Source organism: Triticum dicoccoides, chromosome 1A (assembly GCF_002162155.2).
Source record: "Triticum dicoccoides isolate Atlit2015 ecotype Zavitan chromosome 1A, WEW_v2.0, whole genome shotgun sequence".
NCBI lineage: Eukaryota > Viridiplantae > Streptophyta > Magnoliopsida > Poales > Poaceae > Triticum > Triticum dicoccoides.
The window spans coordinates 21,471,525-21,489,587 of NC_041380.1; the positions used below are offsets into that span (position 1 = coordinate 21,471,525).

An 18,063-nucleotide genomic window follows, 5' to 3' on the forward strand; every position below is an offset into this window, starting at 1 on the left:
GGCGAGGAGGGCCCCCGGAGAGGAGAATGGCGACACCCCCCCCCCTCCCGACCCCACTAGAGCCCAGCGACGCCTGAGCCGGAGACCAGGCGGCAGCACGACGGCGCCCACGGGAAACACGGCGCCAGCCATCCGCCTCCACCACGGACCCGACGAACCGACCCCGCCCGCCAGGAGCGAATTTTCGCCGGCGGCCCGACGCCGAAGCCACGGTAAGGCCGCCCGCAGGTACCGGACGAGGAGGGGAAGGGGGCGCCTCAGAGTCCGACCCAGAGCCATCCGAATCCAGCGCCCAAAACCTGTTGGCCCGGGGGGAGCGCGGAGGACGGAGCGAGGCGAGGAAGCCAGTGGGGAGGAGGAGCAGGGAGAAGACCGCGGGGAAGAAGGAGAGGGGGAGGTCGCACGAGGCGAGGTCGCCACCGGAGGGGATGAGGGGGCGGGTGGCTTCGCCACATGGGAGAGAGGGGGGAGAGGAGAGGCCATCTGCCTTACTTTTTCGGAGCTAGTGAATTCAGGTGCACAAAAATAAACTAGACAGAAAGCAGTTGCGAGAGTGAGAACTTGAACTCGTGACCTCCCGCTAGGGGTTACCTCTTCGAAACCAATAGACCACACGAGTTTGTGCTAGGATTACAGCGCCAGGATTTAAGAACCAATTTGTATCGGCTGATCAGTTAAAGTACTATGTACATGGCAGATCCGTTTCTTTTTTCAAACTTCTCAATATTTCTTTGGGGAAAATGAAGTTTTTGAATAATGAATGAAAATCGTGAAGAAATTTATAAATTCGATGAAACTTTAAAAACGCAAAAATTATTGAAAACGTGAACAAACATTTGAGACTTCAAATTATGAACAAGTTTTAAATATACATTGAACATTATGTGATATAGGCTGAAAAAATTTTAAATACACACTGAACATTTTGTGATATCCGCTGAACAAATATTTAAGTACATATTGAATATTTTAGTGATATACACTGAACAATATTTAAATACACATTAAACATTTTAATGATATACGCTGAACAATATTTAAATACACACTAAAAAATTTAGTGATATACGCTGAACAATATTTACACATTATTTTTTTGTGAATATATGTTGAATTCTTTTAAAATACACAATGAACATTTTTCAAAAATATGTTGAGCCTTTTCTTAATATATGGCTAACATACAAAGACCGTTTTTTACACTTGCAATGAACTCTGTAGAATACACGAAAAATGAAACAAAAAGTAAAAAGGAAAAGAAAAGAAACAGAAACAGAAACAGAAAAAAGAAAAAAGAAATGAAAGAAACAGGAAAAAGAAAAAAAACAGAGCAACGGTGGGCCGGCCCAAAACTGGAGCGATGGTGGCCAGGCTTCAGCGAAGCCACATCATTTTAACGCCTGCGGGCGTCAAATAGGATCTGCCCCAGCGTTCTGGGCGGTTGCTGTACCGCTGCTTACGTGCACAGTCTCTTAGGCCGGCCCATTAGCATGAGAGCTCGCTTCGCTCGATCGCTCGACAGCAGCATTGCTCGTTCGATCGGTTCTGCTAAAAAAAAATTCCTATCTCAGTCCTCCATTCATCGTTTGACCCTGGACAACCGACTGTTTGACCCTGTTGACTCTTGACTTAACAAATTTTGAAAAAAAACAGTCGAGGATAAAAAAGGGTCAGCAATTGAGAAACGAATTATGAATTTGAGAAAACAATATCACGAATACAAAAAAATCAAGAATTGGAAAAAAGATCACAAATACCATTACCATTAACTGACCCGTTGATTGTTGACTTGACCCATTGACCATTGGCTCAACTTTCGAAAAACGTTCACGAACTTGGAATGTTCGCAGATTTCAAAACAAGTTCACGAACATGCAAAAAGTTCATGAATTTCGAAAAAAAATTATCATGTACTCAAAAGAGTTAATAAATTAAAAAAAACAAAAAAAATTCAATTTTCTTGATGAAGGTTTGTCCATTTGCAAAAAGTCCACGAATTTGGGAGAAAATTCACTAATTTGAGAAAATTCACGTATTAGACATTTTGATAATTTTCAGTAAGTTTGCAGTACTGAAAAAAATCATGAACTTGATAAATTAATTGGATTGAATTAAAAAATCAAAATTTAGGAAAAAGTTCATGAAATTTGCTAAAGGTTCACGAATTTGAGAGAAAAAAAATAAAGAACGAAGTTTAGAAAAAAAACAATTCATGCATTTGAAAATGAAGAACTGAAAAGGTAAAGAAAATGAAAAAAAATAAAACAAAACGAAAAAGGAAAAATAAACGGAAAATGGAAAAGACCAGGCAAAAACCAACTGAAACCAGATAACCAGGGGCTTCTTTTTTCCTGTAATTTTAAGAAGGAAGTGCAGCAAGGGTGCACCAGGTACCATTTTTCCTGTATTTGGAGCCTGAAGCGCTAGATAAGACTTGGGATTATTATAAAGTCATGACAAATTGGGCCAGGCAGCATTTGGGCCGTCATCTACTCGTTGGGGTCGTCGCTGGCTGGACGAGCGCAGGCCGACAAACGTAGAATAAGAGTCGGCAGTTTTATTTAATTTTCGAGTAGGTAGTAGCTTCGACTCGTTGGAATAATCCCATACCGGTTTTGAAGCTGAGATTAGGCGGTTCAGAGGGCAATAAAACCAGAACCAGGGACACCGATCAAAGCATACCTTTCTCGGCCTCTTGGCTAAGATCAAATATAATATCTGTTCTTATCAGTTTAATATCTGATACATGGATCTACGGATCCATGATATATTAAGTTAACTTTTTTGTGGGGGAGAATCCACCTGTTGGCGGTTCTCACGCGTTGTCCAAGTGCTGCACTACTGCTTGGAACAGGCGCACCCCAACCAAAACAGAATAATAGTTTGGTCCAAATTCGTGTGCAAGGCCTTTGCCTGGATCCAAAAGATCACACACTTCTCCACTACGACAGCATAGATTCGGTATGCAGAAGTTCTGAGCTAGAACAGTAAAAGTAAGCTTCCGATTTCACCTATGCTGAACACCAATTCACAGCTAAGTATGATCCAGAGTTACAGTAAGTTTTACACGATCCGTGATTTCACACAAAACCGCAAATGATACACGCCGAGCACGCCTCTTCCATCATTGATAGCTGATGAGCAACAAAAGGACAGCGTGAGTAGTCACGCCACGGGCCATCACAGAAAGTTATGCATGGAAATTCAATAGAATTGTTGGGGAGTGAATGCATTCATTCCTCTGCCATTGCATCTCTTCCACGTGTAAGCACACCAATCGATTCCCATTCCAGGGCACAGACGACATCCTGTGTAGAAGCACAAGGAGAAAATTAAAGCAAGTACAAGAAAGAAGGAAAAATCTTGCTGTTTTCAACCTGGAGCAGACAAACTTACAGAAGGGTTCTGAGGATCGATATCAAAGGAGTTGATAGCACAGGGCTCGGCAAGCAATTCAAGAGGCCTCTCATCTAGTGACAAAATTGTCATATCATAAGCAATTGGAATAAGTCAACAATAGACACATTAATTCAATGCTTTCTGGGTAAAGTCTCACCTTGTTCGACGATTGCAAGGATTCCATCCTCTGAGCACAGCATCACAGGTAATATTCTTGTTGAGACAGACGAGATAATATCAGAAGACTGTGTGTAGTTGTCAAAAAGAACCTCCCAGACCTCACTCTCGCACACGGGTTGTGCCGTTTCGTCAAGGCCTACACCAGAGAGTGGTATTGGCTGCTGTGCCCAGCGTAGGTCCCAAGCAAATATTGTTCCTGAGGAGCCTCCCACCTACAAAAAATCAGAGAATCAGAAGTGATTTATATTTGTAGTAATGGCTCATCTAAACACTCCCATTAATTCGTTTCTAACTATCTGGCCAGTTACACGTACTCTAGACTTAACATTGCGATCCAAGTTGTGCAGCTCAATCACCTTGCCACTCGACAGTCAGCAGTTAATCCGTACCACTTCCTAGGCCCAGTCTCCCACAGTTACTACTAGGCTTACTTGCCACGTATACAAACCACAGATGCTGAATGTGCAACATAGGGGCTGGACACTGCTGGGCTAACCAACAATTCCACTACGTATATTTTGTAAGTCAGGTAGTCAAAACAACTCTGAATATATTTCACAATGAAAAATTAGAGCATCCTTAGTTGAGGTAAGTAACACTTGCAGCTCATTGTTGTTTATCACATGCAAAAAGAGTTCTGTTCAAAGCTCGCTCTTCTTTGGTAAATGTAGGAAGTGAAACTTTAAGAGCAAAGTGCAGCTAGTGCCTTTACAGTATAAGCTTAACAAAAGAGCAGCATCCAGCCCCTAAGTTGCACAATACTATTAAGCCCTTTGGTAATTCCATTTCAATCTTTTGAGTTACGCACAATATAAGCTTAACATGGAAACAATGTGCATAGCTTCTGAGGATTACGATGAAATCGGCAAAAGCATCCAACCCAAGGATATTGCAAAGATATTGGTCACCTTTACCTCTGAAAAGGCTTCAATTGTTATATACAAACCAAAACATATAGTACTTGATATACTCTGAAAGAGTAAAAGGGGTGCTATTCATAACAACTGCTGCCTCTGTACTATTTTTGACTAATATTTATTTATGGAAGACTGATTTACCTATGTATATTGATGATTTATTGACATAGGATTGCTCAGCCTCAATAAACTAAATCAGGGTCTGTTTCGAATACTGGAATTTTGCAAGTTTTGGGGATAGACGTAAATGTTCACTTAGTGTTGGATGTTCTATCCTACTGAATTTCATGTTACAAATTGGTCATATTGCTGGCTAGCCATGATGGCATTCCCTCAAAAATATTTGGTCATATTGCTGTACATTGACACTAAGTTGTTTGACTTTCAGCTATATACATGAGTTCTTACGATGGGTAGTCGCACTACCATATCCCTGTGTGTATATATACCATATAACGGGCCATAAGGGGGCAGGTGTACACAAGACTAAGAGGGCCATACCTAGCACCACCGACCTAGGCAGCCTATGCTCTGGGTGTAAAACAACGATTCTTGCAGGTACTCATATCCGGTCCAGACACCTAGGCATATACGACGAGGATATCCTCATGTACAAGAATGGAGGTTATGTTTTATGGTCAACACGAGGCTAACAAATTTCATAGGAAATTGTAAAAGTGATGATTTATTTAACTACCACGCGTAAACTGAAGTGAACATTCATTTGCCATTTGCCAGTTCATGTAAAAGAGAGATATTGACCATACCACACAGACATGCTTTCTTGATGGATGTATATCAATGGAGTGCACCATGCCGGTGGCGACACCACGACCCCTAAAAAATCACAGTTCATCAGGTCAGCATAAATAGCACTACATGGTGCAGTCGGGATGATGAAAACTCAATGAAATGAAGTTTAACAGCGCAAAGACAATGATCATTTCTGAGTTCTTAAATTTTATCACAGGTTAGCAGATATGATCTTGAACAGCTGATGTCGAGAAGGAACAGTTCAAAGAGGAATGTGCGTATCAATTGTGGACTAGATATCGACAGTAGACTATTGGTTCAGCCACCAGTTGAAATTTGTAAGAACTACAATCAGTACCATATTAGAACACGTGAAAGAACCTTGACCGTACAACTATATATTTGCTGGGAGGCTACAGCTGAAGCCACACGACTTGCGCCAGTAAACTTGGACCTAAAAGCCATAAATTGTCTGAATATCCTCGGACGTCCAAACTTTCCACATCTCATTTAATAGAACCAGAACCAGCTAGCACACACATTTGAGAATATCTTAGAGGTACAATATGCTTCAAACATAGGCAGACATGACTGCAGCTTATGAAGTTTGGCACCTGCAAGCTTATGTGTAGCTACTGATCGACGAATAAAATGAAAAAAAGAATGAGCAATAGCCTCCAAGTATTTACATAATATTTTGAATCAAACTGCTACCAAACATAATCATCTTGACATGAGACCATAACACGAACACATAGGTATGTGGTTGAAATGAAGTATCCGTGTATCAATGCATTGCCACTGAGATAAAATTTCCCAACCAACCATACCCAGACAATAACAGAACTAGTGAAGTATAGATCCCTGAACTTCAGAATAATCGGTGGAAACTGAGCGCTTTCGAGCGATCAACCAAGCAGCAGAAAGTGCAAGAGCCGGCACTCACCAGACGCCCTTGCACTGCGCCACCACGGCGTCCCCTTTCCTGCGGTCCCACCACTGCACGCCGCAGCCGGCGCCGCCGGTGGCGAACTCCGCCGACGAGGCCCATCTCGCCGCCCCGTACCCTGACATGCCCTTCCCATCCCACACCCTCCTGGCCACCACCCTGCCGTCGCCGCCGTCCGACACCACGTGCACCCTCCCGTCCTCCCCCGCCGTCACCCACCCCTCGCCGCCGCAGTCGAGCCCGCGCACGGGCCCCACATGGAACCCCGCGCCGCCGGGGACGGACACCGCCGAGTCGGTGTCGAAGGAGGAGGGGAGGAGGTGGAGGGAGCCGGAGGAGGTGGCGGCGGCGAGGACGGAAGGGGAGCAGCGGAGGGCCGTGGGCCGGGAGGGGAGCGGGAGGGAGGCGAGCGGGGAGGCGGGGTCGTGGAGCGGTAGGAGGCTGAGGCGCGAGGAGGCGGGCACGGAGGGGTCGTGGACGGCCGCCGCGAGGTGGCGGCCGGAGGAGGCGGAGGACGGGAGCCAGCGGACGATGTCGATCGAGAAGGGGAGCGGGTGGCGGCGGAAGGAGGGAGAGTCCGCCATTGTTGGCTGTTGTTTGGAGGGTTTGGGGCGGTGGTGCTGGCTTGGAGTCGCGCTCCCAACGGCGGCGGAGCTAGGTTTCACGGGCGGCGGAGCTAGGTTTCACGGGCGGCGGCGCGAGCTGTCGTTCGTCTATGGGGAATTCTCTTCGTGGGCTGCACTGCACGGCCTTTAGACGTCCCTGGGCTGCAGCTGCCGAAGTGAATAGTGAAAATGGTCTATCCTAAAAAAACAGTAATGAAAATGGTCCCTATCTCTCTTTTGCATCTCCGTCTTTGTATACCCATATTATTTTAGTTCAATAAATATTTTATAAATATAAAATAAATATTATATAGTACTCCATCTGTAAAAAAAATATAAGACCTTTTAGATCCCTATATATTTTTACAGGGAGAGTATATTTTTATTATTACTTTCATATTATTATTTAAAATATTCATGTTTCAATCTCATTGACATATATTGCATTCAATTCCCACAACAACGTATGGAGTATCCTCTAATTTGTCTACAGAAACAAGGATATGTAAAATGTAATCGACATATATAGTGTGCAAGAGTTTCCCACACTAATGTTTTGTATATTTAGAATTTAGCTAGATGACGCTAAGACCCCCTTGATCTTCTCTACATAATGAGCTCTTTCGTGCAGCTCATCGTGTATGCATTGTGGATTACTAAAATGAAAAGTACATTCATGTAATTTTCATGTGTGTGGGCATCATGCATGTCATCCATGCATGTACATGAATTGCATACTGGAAGCATGACTGAAGGGTCTATAAATTGAGGCTGTGTTTAGCAACCTATGCATCAATCAAGAGGATATATATGAGGATATGCGGTCATCTAGAAAAAAATGGGTTGTGTAGGTATTTTTATAAGCCCTACATGTGAGCTGGGATATTAGAGAATAACTGAGATGTTATTACATGGAGCTTGATTGTGGGGTTGTTCATGTGAGAGATGCTTTCCCCCAATGTGCTTTGCTTGTAAACCCTAGCTAGCACACCCCTGCTATTCTTGTGATTCTATGAATGAGAAGAGACTGCCAATGAATATCAGTGGAGGATGATTAGAAAGATAGACTACAAATTGTAGAAGAATTGGTTTTTGACATCCTCAAGAAATGCACTGACTCGTAGAAAAGTTAGCTTGCTAAAAATATATTGGATGGAAAAGAATAGAATGTCATTTTTCCATTCTTGAAAACTCGCATGTGCATTGCTTAGCGTCTGCCTAGCTCTTAATTTTTGCGAGGAAAAAGAGAATTCATTCATCAAGCGGCGGCCAAGTCTGCATTATATAGGTTAGGTACCTCGTCCGGTCCAGACTGAAGCCACACTGCAGTACACTTCTGTATTCTACCATAGTTTGCTAAAAAAATGGCTAACAACGTTTTGCTCCCGCCTAACATGCTTGAATATGAACTCCCTATTATCCTGACGAAGTGACGATTTAATCTCATGGACCATCATCATATATACTGATATGTTGTCTCCCTGATCAGTGGTCATCTGAATAAGCTCTGGGCAATCTGACTGGATAACGATTGGCAAAGTTGACCACTAGATGGCTAAGGAGATGCCTTCCACACAAGTTGCTAATTCAGATTGCAACGGCGTTGCACAGTGTTGTAACTCACAGCGGGAGGAGTATATAATTGCACCACCACTACTAGGGAAAACCCTAGTAGTAGCGCTTGAAATATGCATAGCAGTAGCGCTAGGTCCAGCGCTACTGCTACCGCGCTACAGCTAAGTTGTAGCAGTAGCGCTACTGGTAAGTATTGTTAGCAGTAGCGCTGCCTGGACCAGCGCTACTGATAACTATCTGTAGCGCTTGTCCATATGAAGCGCTGCTGCTAAGCCAGCGCTATTGCTAGGTGATTTCCAGCGCTACTGCTAATGTTCCTGCTTTCGCTGATCCGCACCCCTCTACATATTTGTGTTGTATTTATACAGGCTCTATACAATAGTTTCATCGGATCATACTAAACATACACTATTCTCATCATATCATAGACATACAATAGTCTCATCATACCATCACCATCATCATCATCATTCAACACAAATATCATCACATCTCGAAAATAGCGATACACAAGTGCGATCTGAAGGAAATATGCCCTAGAGGCAATAATAAAGTTGTTATTTATATTTCCTTATATCATGATAAATGTTTATTAATCATGCTAGAATTGTATTAACCGGAAACTTAGTACATGTGTGTATACACAGACAAACAGAGTGTCCCTAGTATGCCTATACTTGACTAGCTCGTTAATCAAAGATGGTTAAGTTTCCTAGCCATAGACATGTGGGATCACATCATTAGAGAATGATGTGATGGACAAAGACCCATCTGTTAGCTTAACACTATGATCGTTTAGTTTATTGCTATTTCTTTCTTCATGACTTATACATGTTTCTATGACTATGAGATTATGCAACTCTGGAATACCGGGGGAACACTTAGTGTGCTATCAAACGTCACAACATAACTGGGTGATTATAAAGATGCTCTATAGGTTTCTCCGATGGTGATTGTTGAGTTGGCATAGATCAAGATTAGGATTTGTCACTCTAATTGTCGGAGAGGTATCTCTGGGCCCTCTCGGTAATGCACATCACTATATGCCTTGCAAGCAATGTGACTAATGAGTTAGTTGCAGGATGATGCATTACGGAACGAGTAAAGAGACTTGCCGGTAATGAGATTGAACTAGGTATAATGATACCGACGATTGAATCTCAGGCAAGTAACATACCGATGACAAAGGGAACAACATATATTGTTGTGCGGTTTGGCCGATAAAGATCTTCGTAGAATATGTAGGAGCCAATATGAGCATCCAGGTTCCGCTATTGGTTATTGACCGCAGATATGTCTCGGTCATGTCCACATAGTTCTCGAACCCGTAGGGTCCGCACACTTAACGTTCGACGATGATTTTTATTATGAGTTATGTGATTTGATGACCAAAGTTTGTTCGGAGTCCCGGATGAGATCACAGACATGACGGGGAGTGTCGCAATGGTCGAGACGTAAAGATCGATATATTGGAAGGCTACATTCGGACATCGAAAAGGTTCTGAGTGGTTCGGGTATTTTTCGGAGTATTGGAGAGTTATGGGAATTCGTCAGGGGAAGTATTGGGCCTTAGTGGAAAGGAGAGAAGGGCCACAAGGGGAGGCCGCGCGCCCCCCATGGGCTGGTCCGAATTGGACTAGGGAGGGGGCGGCGCCCCCCTCTTTCCTTCTCCCTCTCCTCTCCTTCCTTCTTCTCCTACTTGCACTAGGAAAGGGGGAAACCTACTCCTACTAGGAGTAGGAATCCCCCCTTTGGGCGTGCCCCTTGTGGCCGACCTTCCTCCTCCTCCCTCCTTTATATACGGGGGAAGGGGGCACCCCATAGACACACAAGTTGATCTTTAGCCGTGTGCGGTGCCCCCCTCCACAGTTTTCCACCTCGGTCATAATGTCCTAGTGCTTAGGAGAAACCTTGCGTCGATAACTTCATCATCACCGTCACCACACCGTCGTGCTGACGAAACTCTCCCTCGGCCTCAGCTGGATCTAGAGTTCGATGGACGTCACCGAGCTGAACATGTGCAGATCGCGGAGGTGTCGTGCGTTCGGTACTTGATCGGTTGGATCACGAAGACGTTCGACTACATCAACTGCGTTACTAAACGCTTCCGCTTTCGGTCTACGAGGGTACGTGGACACACTCTCCCATCTCGTTGCTATGCTTCTCCTATATAGATCTTGCGTGTTCGTAGGAATTTTTTTTTGAAATACTATGTTCCCCAACAGTGGCATCTGAGCCAGGTCAATGCGTAGATGTTATATGCACGAGTAGAACACAAAGAGTTGTGGGCGATAATAGTCATACTGCTTACCAGCAGGTCATACTTTGATTTAGCGGTATTGTTGGATGAAGCGGCCCAGACCGACATTACATGACCGCGTTCATGAGACTGGTTCTACCGTCGTGCTTCGCACACAGGTGGCTAGTGGGTGTCTATTTCTCCAACTTTACTTGAATCGAGTTTGACTACTCCTAGTCCTTGTTGAAGGTTAAAACAGCACACTTGACGAAAAATTGTTGTGGTTTTGATGCGTAGGTAAGAACGGTTCTTGCTAGAAGCCCGTAGTAGCCACGTAAAACTTGTAACAACAAAGTAAAAGGCGTCTAACTTGTTTTTGCAGGGTATGTTGTGATCTGATATGGTCAAGATGTGATGAGATATAAATTATTGAAGGAAATATGCCCTAGAGGCAATAATAAAGTTGTTATTTATATTTTCTTATATCATGATAATTGTTTATTATTCATGCTAGAATTGTATTAACCGGAAACTTAGTACATGTGTAAATACATAGACAAACAGAGTGTCACTAGTATATCTCTACTTGACTAGCTCATTAATAAAAAATGATTAAGTTTCCTACCCATAGACATGAGTTGTCATTCGATGAACGGGATCATATCATTAGAAAATGATGTGATTGACTTGACCCATCCGTTAGCTTAGCACTATGATCGTTTAGTTTATTGCTATTGCTACGGCGCCCGCACTTGAAGCACTCGATATCCAGTGCCTCCTCCACTGTGATGGGCTTCTCCGCCGTACCCTTGGACGCACAGGGCAGCGCCACCGCTAGTGGATCTGCAGGCGCACACGGCTTCTTGGCCATTGGGTCTCCGTGGCCCCCACCACAATTGGGTTGAGCTTCATGCTTCCTCTCAAGCTCGCGCCGCCGCTGTTGAACCTTCTTCTTCTTCTTGCGCTCCTGCTGTTGGATTATCTCGTATATAAACATGGTATAGATACATACAAGAGATATACCTACCACGTGACACATGCGGTAAGCAATTCAAACAATTAAAAAAAGATATACCTGGAAATAAACCCAAAAAATCTTAACGATAAATGGTCTGATCGCATGGTACAATAGGACTCTGCAGAAAAGGCGCAATACGTTGGGGACGATAATAGATCGAACTCTAGGGACCCAGGAGCGAGCCCAAACATCTGGTGGACGACGGCTCCGGCAAGAACCGCGGCGACAAGCACGGCCGGTAGAGCAGCATCACCACCGACGGCCACCGCCAACTCTGGCCGATAGCCAGCCGCCAGTGAGTGCCCTCTCGTTTGGATCGTCTAGTAGTGTCTAATCTTTTCTTTCGATCTCCAGGTTTGAGAACTGGTGTACTTAACTGTTCGATATGATCATATACAGTGAGTAAAAAAGAAAGCACAAGAATACCAGTACCGCCGGCGTTCGACGACCACCACTGCCGTGGATTCTGCTTCCCTCCACTTCAAGCTAAACTACGAGCAAGTCAAGCACCTTGCCATCGGCGAGGTCGTCTCCGTCGGCCAACACCTGTGGAGGATCGACTGTTACCCGCGGGGACCCGTGTTCTACTCCAAAAATGACATAGGAAATTACGTTTTCATCTTCCTTAAGCACATGGGTGATTCCAGTACGCTCCAACTTCGTCGCCTTCATAAAGGATAGAGATGACAATCCATCAGAAATACGAGTAAAGACTTACCTTCACAAGTTCACATTCATGGGCGACCCCGCCAACCTTGACGACTGGGGGTGGCGTCGGTTTGTGGAAAGAACGGTCCTCGAGGAAAACTATGTTATTGAAGGACACATCACGTTCGTATGCACCATCATGGTCACGCGTTATACTACCCCTCATGTCACCGTGCCGCCATCCGACATCAAGAACCATCTCGGGTGCTTACTGGATCAGGCATATGGGACGGACGTGTCATTTACTGTCGACAGCGAGAAACTCCCCGTGAACCGAGTGATTCTTACAGCCCGCTCACCCGTCTTCAAGGCAGAGCTTTTTGGGTTCATGGCTGAAGCTACAATGGGATCCATCACGCTGCACGATATCACACCTTCAACATTCAAACGTATTCTTCGGTTCATATACACGGATGAGTTTCCTACAACAGAGGATAACCTTTCCAACGAGGTAGTGTTTGATTTACTCGCCGCTGCAGACTGGTACGCACTAGACCGGCTAAAGCTTATGCATGGGCGGATCCAGTGTGGGGTCGTGTAGGGGCGGTCTCCCCGGGTAAATTTTCTAAACCTAGGATACCCCTACTGGTTTTTCCAATGGCCGCCATGGGAGAGAGCAGCTCTCGTGTAACCTGTAGGTTCAATCGTAGAGGAGGAAGTTACGAGGAGGAAGATGAGAAGATAACGATTCGTCTGTAAATTGTAATGTAAGATGGGCCAATGACTAAGGCCCAATAGCGTGAGCCCATTATTTTCTGTAAAGTTCTGGCCTTCCCAATTCTGTCGATAGGACCCCTAAAAAAACTCCACCGAGATGTACTCCGCCTCGCCTCCATGATGCGGTGCCCTACGTCGCCGGTCCGCAAACTCGCCGCGGCGCTGCCCAGCTCCTTCCCCAACAGATGCCGCTCGACGGGGAAAAGGAGGAACCTACATGTTCCTGCGGCCGTCTGCGCGAGAGGCAGCATCGCCACAGCCAAGCGCCCGCTTAAATCTACAAGCGATCAGCCAGCAGAGAGAACAAGCAGCAAGTTCGTTCATTCTCCCCTAATCTTCGTCTACTCTCATGCTTCTATTTTTTTTTATTTCTTGTTATTTTGGCCAAATTCTTGGAAGTTAATTACCAAATTTGATGGCATATGAACCTAAGAAGATGAAGCAGACCTTATATGAATTTTTTGTTGCGTTATATATATTTTGGCTTGAGAATGTAACTACTTTGAAATATTAATTGTATTGATCGTCTAGTCTGGATCCATACTACTTGGCCAATTAATTTTATTGTCTTCTTTCATTGCATTGTGTCTTCAAAATTTTGTTTTCTATACAAGTCTGCCCCGGGTAACTTCAAATCCTGGATCCGCCATTGAGCTTATGTGTGTCCAAAAGTTATGGGATAATGTGTCAATGGATACAGTTACGGATATTCAAGCTTGCGCTGACATGTACAATTGCCTCGAGTTGAAGAACAAGTGCATTGACTTTATTGCAAAAGAGGAAAAAGCAAAGAAGTCGCTTGTTTCAAAAACGGTTCGAAGAAGCCCACGACTTCATCAGGCTAAGCACAGATTTCATAGATTATTTTTGATGAGTTTAGACTTTAATTAGGACAGTAGTGCTGGAACATAATATACTGAACTATTTCACATTTGTGTTTTCTTTTGTCTTTTACATTGGTGCATTGGCACCCAGGATTCTATTTGCAGTTTGGCAAGAACTATGGTTTTCTTGTGTTTGACAAGTGTTTTACGTAATACAAGAATCGTTGTGATCTTTTGAAAATGTGTACAGATGGGGATTAATTTATTGTTTTTTGTGTTTGCTAAATTCCTATAGTAGATATGATTTCTAGTTTGTTAGAAGACTTCTACCAAATAAGACTATGTTGCATTCTGGAGAGAGAAAATGCTACCAATAAACAGTTGGACGCGTCTAACCCGCGGCCGGCTGCTCATTAGCCCTCCGTGGTGGCCGGCCGAAAAAGGTAAGTTTTTGTCTCCCTGACTCATATTAGAAAAAGTAAACAGGTGTAAATATATGTGAAGAGAATAAATAATTGCAAATCATACATGTGAATGAATGTGAACACATTTAATTCATGTTTTCATTTTTTCTTAAAAACCATAACTTTTAAACCGCGCATCGAAATTAAGATTCGTTTTCACTGTTGAAACCCTCGCGACGTGCTCTTCAAAAGTAGATCCCACATGGGGATGTTTCGACGAACTAGTCTTCTTGCCAACTAAACATCAATGTCTGTGTAACTAGACTACATACCGCGCCAACTGGGCATATGTGTGTGCCAATAGTCGTGACAACTAAACATCAATGTGTGTGCAACTAAACTACATTGCCGCGCCAACTGAGTATGTGTGTGCCAATAGTCCTGTCAACTAAATATCAATTTATGTGCAACTAGACTACATTGTCGCGTCAATTGCTCATACGTGTGTGCAACTAGTGCCCTGCCTACTAAACATCAATGTGTATGCAACTAGACTATATTACAAGCCAACTAAGCATATGTGTGTGCAACTAGACTATATTACAAGCCAACTAAGCATATGTGTGTGCAACTAGTCTTCATGCCAGCTAGACATCAATGTGTGTGCAACTGGACTACATTACAAGCCAACTAAATATCAATGTGTGTGCAACTAGACTACATTACAAACTATGACAATTCATACGCGACTATGCGGACCAGATTGTGCAAGTACATGTGCCAACTAGGACTACTATGTGTGCAACTACAACTATTGTGGATGCAGCTTCAAAAAACTGGGTTAAAAAAATTGCACCATGTAGTACTAAAGCTGCACAAAACAGTACTGAAGTTGCACAATATAGCGCCAAAGTTGGCATAAAAAAATTTCGTTGAAACATACCCATGCGGGATTTAGTTTTAAAGATCTCGTCGCAAAGAATTCAACATTGAAGACGGATCTGAATTCTGACGCGCGTTTTGACAGATATGGCTTTTTAAAAATTTGGAAAACCAAAATAATTGTATGTGAAGCTGTTTTTTTCAAATCGAACTATTAAATACTGATAATGACATGCACTAGCAGACAAAAAACAACTCATGCATGGCTAGGAAGCGCGGCCGCTCGTTGTCTCCAAATAATGCGTATTCACTTTTTAGATTTTAGGCAAACAGTTATCCAAATAGATGAAAATGTATAATATATTTTGTAAATAATCGCTTACACTGTCAACGCAAGTTTTTTTCTCAGACGCCCACCAAATTGCATATCAGTTTGTATTAAGAAAATTTCTGGAGAAAGCCCTAAAAGTTACATAATCCAGTAGAAAACAAAGATTACTAATAGATGGAAAATACAAAGGCATTTAAAGTAATTTGTGACTAATTGTTCTTCCGAGATTTTTTACCGCAACTTCGTGATATGTACTACTCCAACGAGAATAATATCCTTTCATCTCCAAAGAAACTGGAACATCCTCATGCACTGCTATCAATATCTCTCGCGCAGGATACATGCATACATCCAAACAGAACGACTTAAAATATTTGCATCACTTCCTTGAACCTAATCTAGGAAGCAAACAAAACAAGCCTTCACAATTACATGGGTCTTAATCCGTGTGGCATCGCCTCTTCTCCTGCCATTTGCATGTAGCCCATGCACTGCTATTCGCATGCTGTCAATGCATTATGATTTCTGTCATACATACAGAACTCGGAAAGTGATGTGCAGAGTATGCACTCCATGCACAAACAAAGCCTTTTCATTCTAGCATGTTGCCTTGTTCGATGCACCTCTGCCTTCAGATATTGTAAAAGCACTAGCACATATGCCCGTGCGTTGCAACGAGATAATAAAATTATATGCCTCTAGCTCAATATAAGAATGAATCAAGACCCTCACATATCCGTATTCTCTAGTTCAACATGGCACCCTTTAATTAGGGCCAAACTAGTATATTCTTTTTTATTGACACATGCCTATAATTTGTTTCAATTATAATTAATCAGCATATTCTTTTTTATTGGCACATGGAAGCTACCACTGTCAATAACTTATGGTGTCCCTTATTCTGAACAAGCCGACTTAACTCGATGCGCCGGATGCAAAGCAGGCCCAATATGGGAGTGATCGACCTCACGACCTCAAAGACCCGACCACATGTTGCTAGCCACTCAAACAAACGTGTTCTGCTAACCAATGGTCAGCATAAATATAAAAGAATATAATGCAACGCGAGATTCGACACTTTTTTAAAAAAAAATTCAAAAACCGATAACTATGAAATCCAAATATACATGGCAACATGAACAATTTTCCAAATTACACGCATTTTTAAAATGAAGAACAAAAAATTGAATGGAACATTTGTTGAAATCCACAAACATTTCTTAAAACATGAACGTTTTATAAAAATACGTTTTTTTAAGTTGTGAACAATTTTTGGAAACGGGAAAATATTTTGAACATATAGAAGAAATTTAGAAATGTGTCTTTTAATGCAAATATTATTTTCAATTTTTGACCACATCACTAAAACAATAATTCTAATTTGTAACATTTTTAAATCTTGAATTATTTTTTGAAAAACCCAAAAAAATTCAAAAAATGGGAATAATATTTTATAGTCTGAAAAAAATCGGAATGAGAAAAAATTATAATTTCAAACATATTTAAATAGGAACACAATTCTGGAATTCATAACATGAACTACCGAATATACTTGGCAACTTGAACAATTTTCCAAATTATGGATGGTTTTTTTGAAAATTCCAAACATTTTTGAACAAATCAAGAACAAATATTTGAACAGAACATTTCCTGAAATGCACATACATTTCTTAAAGACATGAACCTTCTTATAAAAATACGAACATTTTTTAAGTTGTGATTTTTTAAAAATGGGAACATGTTTTAAAAATGCAGATTTTTTTAGAAAATGTGTTTCTTTAATTCAAACTTTATTTTCAATTTTTAAACATATCGTTAAAACAAGAATATTTTTTGAATTTGAAACATTTTTAAAATTCATTTGTTTAGATGTTGAACAATTTTGAAAAATACAAACATTTCTTGAAAAATGGGAGTATTTTTGTAATTTATATTTGAATAAATTTTGGCATGACAAAAAAATCCAAACATTTTGCAGAGTAGGAACACATTTTTGTAGTTTGTATTTTTTTACGAAATTTTGAATAAAAATTGAAAAATTACAATTGCGAACATTTTTTAAATTTTTTGAATTTCTGAAAAAATGGATAAAATAGACTTGCAATAGGAACACATAAAAAAATGAGCTGCCGAGTCTTGGGCGCCCTGTGCGTAGTTTAAATTAGTTTCTGCATTGAGTGGGAAATAGAATTTTTTTTTGAGACAACCTCGCGAAGCTTTTATTAAGACGTCACAATGTTTACAGGGACGAACGGAAGTTCTGCGGGGTGCCCTAACCAAACATGATGGCCAACCCCGAGGGATAAAGCATGCTTCGCTAAGTTGTGAGCTTCAACATTCGAGCTCCTAAACTCATGACTAAATTTACATATCTCAAAATCATTCGATCGGCGAACTATCTCATGTATAATGGCACCATAACCCGACGAGTTTTCCTCCTTCAGATTGTCAACCACCACCTTGCAGTCAGATGCAACATGTATCCTCCTCTGATATAAATCATCTGACAAAGCTAAAGCCTCCCTGATGGCCAGTGCCTCGAGTGTCTGGGGATCAACAATA

At 42.2% G+C, this 18,063-nt stretch overlaps 2 protein-coding genes and 1 non-coding gene across 3 annotated transcripts; 2 read left to right on the forward strand and 1 right to left on the reverse strand.

The window, feature by feature from the left end:
• Positions 1-2,678: 2,678 nt before the first annotated feature.
• LOC119295788 lies at positions 2,679-2,865 on the forward strand. Its single transcript, XR_005144259.1, has one exon. It is a non-coding gene; the product is annotated as a U2 spliceosomal RNA (small nuclear RNA).
• A 43-nt stretch (positions 2,866-2,908) lies between these two features.
• On the reverse strand, positions 2,909-6,900 carry LOC119359794 (nuclear pore complex protein NUP43-like). The gene is made up of 5 exons (XM_037625884.1): positions 6,196-6,900; positions 5,264-5,333; positions 3,557-3,791; positions 3,397-3,470; positions 2,909-3,308 (listed from the first exon to the last, which is right to left on the reverse strand). The coding sequence occupies exons 1-5, from the start codon at positions 6,780-6,782 to the stop codon at positions 3,234-3,236; spliced, it is 1,041 nt and encodes a 346-aa protein (XP_037481781.1). The 5' UTR covers positions 6,783-6,900; the 3' UTR covers positions 2,909-3,233.
• Positions 6,901-12,371: 5,471 nt separating this feature from the next.
• LOC119350206 (BTB/POZ and MATH domain-containing protein 2-like) lies at positions 12,372-14,097 on the forward strand. The gene is made up of 3 exons (XM_037618150.1): positions 12,372-12,875; positions 13,733-13,873; positions 14,050-14,097. Exons 1-3 carry the CDS (start codon positions 12,372-12,374, stop codon positions 14,095-14,097), a joined length of 693 nt encoding a protein of 230 aa, XP_037474047.1.
• Positions 14,098-18,063: the final 3,966 nt, after the last annotated feature.

Coding starts and splice junctions, on each gene's coding strand:
- LOC119359794 (XM_037625884.1), bottom strand. CDS start 6,782: ATGGCGGACTCTCCCTCCTTCCGCCGCCACCCGCTCCCCTTCTCGATC. Junction 5,334..6,195: donor GCGCAGTGCAAGGGCGTCTG/GTGAGTGCCGGC, acceptor GTGATTTTTTAG/GGGTCGTGGTGTCGCCACCG. Junction 3,309..3,396: donor TCGATCCTCAGAACCCTTCT/GTAAGTTTGTCT, acceptor GCTTCTACACAG/GATGTCGTCTGTGCCCTGGA.
- LOC119350206 (XM_037618150.1), top strand. CDS start 12,372: ATGGGCGACCCCGCCAACCTTGACGACTGGGGGTGGCGTCGGTTTGTG. Junction 12,876..13,732: donor ATGGGCGGATCCAGTGTGGG/GTCGTGTAGGGG, acceptor TGTGTCCAAAAG/TTATGGGATAATGTGTCAAT. Junction 13,874..14,049: donor AGTCGCTTGTTTCAAAAACG/GTTCGAAGAAGC, acceptor TTCTATTTGCAG/TTTGGCAAGAACTATGGTTT.